The following is a 9,730-nucleotide window of genomic DNA, read 5'->3' on the forward strand; positions in this document are numbered from 1 at the left end:
CCCAGGTGGATAGTTTCAGCAATCAGGGGCTGCTCAGTTGCTCATACAAAATCCCACCTTGGAGTTTACAAAGACTTATGGATAGAAAAGCCACACTAAGTAATTTACTACACCGCAGGTAGATTACTCAAATAAGCAAAAAGTATATAGGACTGTTAGCAAGAGGCCACAGGCGAATTTTGTTAGTTTTCAAGTTTCTGGGAAAGTACTCTGTTTCCTACAGAAAGAAAGAAAAGTGACTTATGGGAAGAGAGAAAAGTAAAAAAGAAACTAGCAGGGAAAGTCGAGAGACATCAGCTTGGTTTTGTGTTGACTGAGAACTACTCTTCTGGAGGAATTTGAGTGATAACTTTATGTGCCAAATCCTGAGGTTTTGGTTAATGCCCTAGGCTACTAACCAAAAGCATGGTGGTTTGAGTCCATCTAGTGGTGCCTTGGAAGGAAGACCTGGCAATCTGTTTCTAAAAAACCAGCCTATGGAGCTGATTAAAAACCCTTACGGAGCACAGTTCCATTCTGATATACACGGGGTCCAGATGAGTCAGAATTGACTCCATGGCAACTGGTGCTGGTATCACAGAGCCTTCCTCACCATGGTAATGGAACCCCCCCTGTACACCTGGGTTGGCAATAGCTGATTTCAAGGTTGAAGCTTTTAGGAATTCAGAGACTATTAGTAAAATGAAATCAGATCCAAGGTAAGTGGAAAATATAAGTATATAAGACACTTATATTTAAATATAAGTAACCTACCCAAGTAAATTAGAGCCAAGAGAAGAAATAGTGCATCACACAAAACAGCATTTGCTTTTTCTCCCCATCTCTCTTCACAGACCTGGTAAAGAGTTCTGAATATAATTCAAGTAACTGCTCCCTAAGCAGTTCTGAAAACCCATATGCCACTATTAAAGACCCACCTGTACTTATCCCCAAAAACTCGGAGTGTGGCTATGTGGAGATGAAATCCCCAGCACGGAGGGACTCCCCATATGCAGAGATAAACAACTCAACTTCAGCCAACAAGAATGTCTATGAAGTTGGTGAGTTATCCCCACCAAACAGTACATGACTACTTTATTTTTGTATAGAAACAATTTTAAAATATTTGGGAATGCAGTATTTGTAGTTCATGTAAACCATATTGAAAATAATGGCCATATTTTAGAGACAACCCATATGTACAGTGATTTATTAATATTAATTGGTGTCAAATGAATTTTTCAGGGAAAAAGCCATTTAGAAAAATTGAAGTAAGTTCTTACCTCCCAACTGGCCATCCATCTTTTGTTGTGTAACCATAGTGAATATTTTAGCACACATGTGAAATGGCATATATATCATATTAGCTAATATGTCAAGTTAGCCCAAACAAATGGTTCAAGTGGATTAAACAGGTGGCTCCATTTCCTGGTTAGATTCATTATATAAATATAATGTTTTTAGCAGTACTGAACCTGTGTAGTATATCAGTAATATTCTCAGATATGAATGCGATATAAATTACTATGAATTTAAAATTAGGGTTATCAGAAGGACAAATATTGTATTAGTCCACTATTGTAAAAAGTCAAGGAAAGGTTTATATATGGAGGGAAACTCTCTGTTGGTTATCAGGAATGGAAAAGGTGGAGAGGGAAAATAGGTAGATAATTACATATATATATATACATATATACATATATACATATATATATATATATATATATATATAAGCTCTGGTAGCATAGTGTCTAAGGCACTTGACTGCTAACCAGAAGGCTGGCAGTTCAAACCCACCAGCCACTCCTCAGAAGGAAGGTTGGGCAATCCCACTTCTGTAGTGATACTGCCTCGGAAACCCAAGGAGGGGTCACTATGAGTCGGGCTGACTTGATGGCAAATAACAACAACAACATGCATATATACATATTCCAAGGATGATTAGTAGTGGTTATCTAGGGTGGTAGGGAGGGGGAAAGGAGAAGCTTTTGTTTGTGAGGCATTGAGTTTATGCTAATGGTGGTGGAATATTTTGGGAAAGGATAGCAATAATGGTGGCACAACATGAAAAACATCATCAACATCTCTGAGTTGTAAATGTGGAAGTTGTTATGTTGGTGAATGTCTTGGTATGTATATTTTCATCTCAAAAAAAGTAAATAAATAAATAAAATTAGGGTTATTATGATTGCCCTTTGCAAATACAATTTGAGCAAAGTTAAAACAGTTTAACTTTGTCTAGTCACCACTAACTAACAATAGAGCAATATATTTTAATAATTCTGTCTCCTTCATCTCTTTCTAAGTACTTAAGTACATAAGATTTTTAATCTAAGTACTTAAGGTTTTAACTTTCAAAAATTCTCTACTATTTTTAAATGAGGGAGCTATGGTAGCATAGAGCTGAAGTAACTAGTTTAATACTAATTTATTTTGTGCCATTGACATGTCAGTGAAAGGGTATATATAAATAAATATTTTGAAAATGGAATTAATTTTAAGTGTTTAGACAGCTTGTTACAATGGAAGCCATACTGACCTAAACTTATTTTTGAAAGCTCAGTGATGAGTTGCCTTTAAACCACCTCATAGGCTAACACAGTAGGATGGGAACTTAACTGTGAGCCTAAGACCAGTGTCTTAAAATTGTGAAAATGTTGAATATTCCCCTGAATTTAAGGTCCTCAGTCTTCTCATCTGTAGATTAAGATTTGGACTAGATTATTCTAAAATGTTTTTCAGACAGTGACTCAAATCCAAGGTATCTCTATATTCCCTTAATGTCTTCAATCCCAGCTGTGTGATCATTCGTTTGTTCTGAATGCCATTTCTATGTGTGAGTGAGTACAGCAACCATAGAGCAGCCACTCCTATGTGATTATAGAAGAATCATTTGCCTTTAAAAATAGTTCTTTCAATTTTTATAAAAGTTCCTTTTCTGTGTTATTTGAAAAAATGTCACATGTATATTCCCAATGCTGATAAAATAACATGTCCTTGGTTATCACAGAACCTACAGTGAGTGTTGTCCAAGGAATATTCAGCAATAATGGGCACCTTACCCAGGATCCATATGACCTTCCAAAGAACAGTCACATTCCTTGCCATTATGACCTACTGCCAGTCCGAGACAGTTCGTCTTCCCCCAAGCGAGAAGGTGACGGCAGCAGCAGCAGCAGCAGCAGCGAATGACACCAAAGGATTGGGTAGCTGCTGAAACCCCTTCCAGAACTGCACTTCAGTTCTTCTCCATCCTCAAGTTTGCCACCTTATGTGAATGTTAATCGATGTGGTAGGCAGTTGTTGGACATGAACCAGAGAGCTCCAAGCTGAGGCTGACACTGACTGTAGGCGCTTTCTGTACAGGTGGCTTAGAAGGAGATAACAATGTGATGTCTCATTGTTGCTAGTTTTAGAACTGCATCTGTGGAGCATGACTTATTGTGAGATCCCGGCACGAGCCTTGCAGACTTAGCAGAACTCCTTTTGGAGACACGGGTTGCAGTAAACATTGGTATTATTGCTTGAAAATTGAAATTTAAGTATTTTCCTCTTCATTTTCATTGTAGAGCAGTACCTAGGATTATGCAGTTTCCCATAAAATTGACTTCATAGAAGTGGTGTGAACCACTAAACGTCAAGGAAAAGGGGTATGTTATGAGTCCTTATTGTCTAATTTTCTTCAGCTGGATTCAGAATTGTAAAGATAACATTAATGCAGGAAGAAACGTTCTGACACGTGGCAGAACTGGGCAGACTGAATAAACTGTAGAAGTGGATAGCAAATTTAAATATGAAAACTTTAGATATTTTTCCGGATGAGGAAATGTACAATTTTAATTATTTTAGAAATAGTGGAAGTATTGCAGGAGTCAATATACAGATGTCCCAGCCACAGGTGATTCCTCCGCCATCTGATCCCTTGCCCACTTTAGATCCATGACACTATTCTGAGCACCGTCCCCATCATACACATTCACTATTAGAGATCCATAACATATCGATGATTATTTCATAACCACAGAAATGAAATAATTTTATTTTTGACAGACTGGATTGAATAAGTGTATAATGGTTGGTAACGGGTGTAAATGTTAAGTGGAAGAAGACACTTATGTTTTGTAAACCATTAGTAATACATGCTGTAATATAGAATTAGGAGAAAGTTTTAATTTTTCCCTAGAGGTGACCGAAATATTTTTGTGCGTATTTGAGAAAAGGGCACTTTCCTTTTGTTAATTGTTGGTTTAGAGAAACTATGCTTAAGCTGGTCTTTTGCATTGCTAATATGACAAGTACCCTGTTTTTCATTAATTTGTATTTCCATTTTTAAGTTGTATATTCTATGTTTTGTAGTGTGTGGATTGTTAATGAAAGAAAACTATTATATGTTGACTATTTGTTATATTGTTGCCACTCATTTTTGCTTGGTAAAAATGCATTGTTCTTTTTTTTTTTTTTTTTGAAAGGAGGAAATGAACATATGTGATTCAAATCTACTAAAATTGGTCATTACTAAAATAATATAGTAACCATGGACAGATGGCTTATGATTGAAATAGGGAAGGCTATTTAATTTTGCAAAATCAAGTTCTTTTTGATCCAGTGGGCTGCAGATGTGTGTCTGTAGCCCACTAGGTCTTTAGTGAAGTGACATACCCCTGAAAGTTACTGAAGAGTGACTATCTAGTTTAAAAGTTTCAAGGCTGCTTACAAAGAGCTATAAATATGCTAGTTGTATTCCTTTCTTATAGAAATCATTAACAGAAATTATATTTGCAAGTGATCAATGAGAAACCCTTCAGTAAAACTGGGGTTGAAAGGAGGAAGGGAGACATTATTACTGAATGAGTACAACAGGCAGATCTTACCAAACACATTCATTAATGTGATCATACAACTGAATTTCAAACTGGGATACTTTTGAGAGTAAATGAGGAATTATGCTGCAATGGGCTTGAATCAGGACTGCTCCAGGCAAACTAGAATGTTTGGTTATCCTGTGTATACGTATCATGCAGTAACATTTTTCACTTCAAGGGCAGTGTCTCATGAGACTGCTGATAAGCTGCAAGAAAGCCTATCTCCTTCTCTGACCTATCTGAGCAAACAACGGAGCAGAAAAGCTGAAGGAGGAAGCAACTTTGCAAGAGAAAATGGTGGTCTTCAATCTTTAGAGACATGAAACCTCTCATGGCATCTGTGTCAATGAGTTAGTTAACCAATATGTACTGCACATCTGTTCTGCTGGTAACATAAGACATTGTCTCTACCAGTTATTGAGTTTAGATATCCAGTTATTTCATGGCATACACCTGCACCTGTAATGGCAGTTTCGTCAGGTGGATGAAAGAACAAACACGCTTAAAACACTCATTCTTGGTGGCTGTTTCTTTTAAGGAACCCCAAAGTTAATTCAAGGAAATATGGAATTGCCTGTCACAAACTTTAGAAGCAGTTAATTTATTCCAGTTGTCTGACCTTTGACTATAAGGGGTAGGTAGGCATCTAATGGAGATGCTTGTGGGTTAGTAGCCACAAGGAGTCCTTTTTAGAAAGCAAAAACTTTTTCTTTTCCTTCTCTTTTCAAGATCATCTCATCAGAACTCTATAATAAGTTTGAGTTTTCCCATTATTCCCTGGAGATAGGTTAAAAACAACAAACAAAAACCTGTTTCTTTTCTCATTACACAATTTAAAAAAAATGAAAGTGTCCCGTAGAAGGGAAATAGCAACTTAAGCAAGAACCTTGGGAAACAGATGTGGACTTCAGAGCGATAATGCCATCTATTACTGTGCTTTCTTTCAGAAAGAGAAATTGCTCAGGAGAGTGTAGTCCCGAGCAACATTTGTACCTAAGGTGATTCTTTCCCCCTGGACTTTTCAAACATCAGAACACAAACACATAGCATTTTGGGTATTATAAAATTACATGTCAACACATGGCAAGATGTAGTTAAGAGGCAAATTTTCTATATATTTTGATATAGATTAGGGTAAAGAGAGCAACACTTTTGTTGGAATGAGAATTAAAGACAAGACAAGAGAACTCTGTGAATTTATCCCCCTGAAAGTATCACCTTTGAACACTTTTCCAAATGTATCTAATTTAATGGGGTGGTGAAGTCATTTTTCATATATAGTGACTCTCTTCGCACAACCTTTGAACCTATTATTAATTTTGGACCCCAAAAATAATTGCTTTCCTGTGTCCTGTAGAGATAAAGCAGTGAATGAGTTTGGAGATACCTAGCAAAAGCTATTCATGTGGGAATGTCAGCCAAGCTATTATTCATTCCCTAGAGGCTGATATGTTGGAAAATTTATAAATTATTTGTTTGTGTATGTGTTATATATACATTAAATCTGGCCCAAATCATAACTCATATGCTTGCTTTAATAAGGTAAATGTTATTTGTGGTTAATTATATGATGGTAAGGAATATTTCATAATTTTATACAATGCTTGACATCAATCAAGGAATATTTCATAATTTTTTACAATGCTTGACATCAATTTCTCTCCCATGACATAGTAGTAATGTTAATAGACAGTTTAAAGTGTTTAGCATCATCTTTATGGAAAACTATATTCACCAATTTCGGGAAAACCAATCATAGAGTTTTATAATAAGACAGTTATTTGTCCCAACCAAATCAATTAGCACATGCCAACAATTTCATGAAAATGTGGTCATCTCAACCCCAATGAACTACAGTAGTAGTTGTTAATTATTGGAGTTTTTAAACTGTAGATATTGCAAAAGTTGCACAAGAGTATCACAATACCATTTTTAAATCATGTCTGTATTAGAATATTAACTGGTAAGTCCATTTGCCACTTAAAATAAGATGAAATCATAAATAATTGATTTTTAAGGTTATATTTTTTCAATAATGAATTTTCTATCCCTAGATAACATGTCTTTATTATTCAAACTACATATTTAAGAGAGAATTTGGTCTTAAAGACTTTATGTCATGGAAGTGTATATAAATATGCAAGCATGAGTTGTATGATGTGGATGAGTTTGTTTGTTTATTAACTAATAATGTACAGCAAACTGCCCATTTAGGGTACTGTTAATATTGGTTTCCTAACACTGGGACAGCTGACTGTAGTTCAATATTTAGCCTACGCTGCATTTTGATATGACCGAATTGCAATATATATTTTTAAAGGGAAAAAAAATTTCAAAATACATTAGGACATTCTTGATAGTAGCTAAAAAGAAAGAAAGAAAAGTGCTTTCATTGCTGAAATATCTCTATTTTCCAAAGATGATAAACTTTCATCATTATTAGCCTACATTGTCATTTATATCACCAAATGAGCTTGTAGATTAATGCAATAAACTTTATAACGAAAAACTCAAAAGTAGTGTTTATTTCTGTATAATTCTATTGTTAACTAATGAAAAGAAAACCTTAGCATCCTACTGGAAACATTAATAGTTCTCTCATGTATTGTCCCATGTTGTTGTTGTTGTGTGCCATCGAGTCAGACCCGACTCATAGCGACCCCTCCTTGGGTTTTTGAGGCAGTATCACTCTGGAAGTAGATTGCCCCATCTTCCTTCCAAGGAGTGGCTGGTGGGTTTGAACCTCCAGCCTTCTGGTTAGCAGTCAAGTGCCTTAGGCACTATGCTGCCAGAGCACTTTGCATACACATTTTTTAAAACAATTTTATTATATTTAATTATTTGCATATCTGCTTTCCTCTCAGATGACTTGGTTTTTCAGGACAGAGGCAGCATTTTATTCATATTTGGATTCCCAGTACCCAGGATAGTGGCTGAGAGTTAGGTCTTCTGTAAACAGCTTTAGGTTATCTTAAGTAGATTTCCTTTCTAAATCTCAGAAGATTGTTAATGCTTTTGTTTAAAAATTAAAACTTTTTGTTTTAAGCATTTGCTTTGTAGCACTGTACTGATGAGCTCTGGGAAATCCAATATGAAAAAAACATTGCTTCTCTCACTAGCTGTTTGTTTACTCAGGGCCAAGCACAGTTGAAGATGCAGAAAAGACTAAGACATGGATGCTACTTTCCAGAGCCATTATTTAGTTAGAAAAACAAAGATCTTACTAGCTGTGTGACTTTGACAAGTTACTTTACCTCTCAGGGTCTTGGATTTTATACTGTAATATTTTGGAAATAATATTTCATAGAGTTTTGTGAGAATTCAATAACTTTAGACATGTAAAACATTTACTTCAGTGTTTGGCATACAGTAAACACCCAGTAAATGTTAGCTATCATTACTATTATGAAAAATTAGCTAATAATGTGAGCCAGTTTGCAATAACCAGATGAGTGACGAGGTTGCTAAATCAGAAATGAGCATTTAATGAATATTATAAAAGCTGTGTGTTTGTGTGACCATACCCTGATCTATTTTTGTACTAACAAAATTCCATACATACTTTATTTCCAGAGAAGTAATTTAGGAAAGCAATGGTAATATAATTTCATCTTATAGTTACATATTGTCTTTCTGAGGAACAAGAATTCTTTAAAACATTTGGATGTGGGTTTCTGGGAATATAGTGACGACCTATGTATGGAACCTACATTTCCATCCTAAAGAACACAGCCATCCAGAAAAAGTCAAGGGCTGATCTTTGGTATCCTGAAGATGTACCACATACATTGATACATCAAGTCCTTGGAAGAAGGTAGAGATTAGGGATAAAAATGTAAATGGGAGTTGGTGGAGGGATTCACTATAAAGGGGGTGCATGGTGGCAGCCAATTGATGCGAGTGGATGCACAAAGAGAAAGTGAAAAAGAGATGTCTCTGTTGCTTGTATTATGCACCACTGAGAGAGGCTAACTGTCCCCAACAGGTGTAGTTTCCATGTTAGGCTGAGGTCAGCCTGTCCCTACATGGACTTGTTACTGTGAGGCCTTTTGCCACTTGCATCCACTAAGGGCCCAAACTGATCACTGGACACTCACAAAGGAAAAGTGCCCTCCTTTGACTATCAATACACAAGAACCAGAGAGATTCACAGATGTTCAAAAGGCAGCACACTATCAATATGTGTAAGCACAGAAATATCATGTGTCACTTACACTGTAATGAGAACATAGCAGCCTAGATAGAAGAAGAAGAAGCAGCAGCTAAGCTGGAAGATTACCATAACCCTTTATTATGGAGGTGGAGAAAGTATAGAAAAGGAAAGAAATCCTAGACAAAACATGATTAAAACTCTTAAAGGTGTATAATTATAGAACCAAAGACTGTCTCTGGAACTAAAAATAACAATTTCTCAAGCTAAAAACTCAATAAAGGGATGTAAAAAACAAAGAAGAAAAATGTATAATAATTGTTGAGACTGATTTCATGTTTTGGAAGATGAAATGCAATCTAGAGTAAAATTCCAGAAATTGTAATCATGGGTGAAAAAAACAAAAAACACTGTCCAAGAGATCCAATATTGAAATAGTTTTTAATCCAGAAGGAGAAAAAGGAACTAATGGAGAAGAAGTTATGAAGGAGATAATAGATGAAAACTTCCATGAACTGTGCCCTTCCATATGGGATCTCTCAGATTTTTAGATTATTCTTTCAAATAAGAAAGAATCTACTGGATTAATGAAACAAGATTGATTTAAAAATAGACACATCCTGGTAAAAATTCTGAATTACAATGATTGTTGTTGTTGTTGTTGTTATGTGCCATCGAGTCAGCCCTGACTCATAGCGACCCCTCCTTGGGTTTCCGAGGCAGTATCACTACGGAAGTA

The 9,730-nt window shown here is 35.8% G+C and overlaps 1 protein-coding gene across 1 annotated transcript in view; it reads left to right on the plus strand.

Annotated features, from left to right (window-relative positions):
* The window catches only part of MEGF10 (multiple EGF like domains 10), a 226,316-nt gene extending 223,145 nt beyond the window's left edge, over positions 1-3,171 (plus strand). The window contains exons 23-24 of the mRNA XM_007947463.2: positions 834-1,040; positions 2,990-3,171. Coding sequence (XP_007945654.1) covers positions 834-1,040; positions 2,990-3,171 — 389 coding nt within the window. The remainder of the gene's footprint in view (positions 1-833; positions 1,041-2,989) is intronic.
* The last annotated feature ends 6,559 nt before the right edge of the window (positions 3,172-9,730 follow it).

Source organism: Orycteropus afer, unplaced genomic scaffold, assembly GCF_000298275.1.
Source record: "Orycteropus afer afer isolate SDZICR_OR568_19922 unplaced genomic scaffold, OryAfe1.0 scaffold00185, whole genome shotgun sequence".
In the NCBI taxonomy this organism is placed as follows: domain Eukaryota; kingdom Metazoa; phylum Chordata; class Mammalia; order Tubulidentata; family Orycteropodidae; genus Orycteropus; species Orycteropus afer.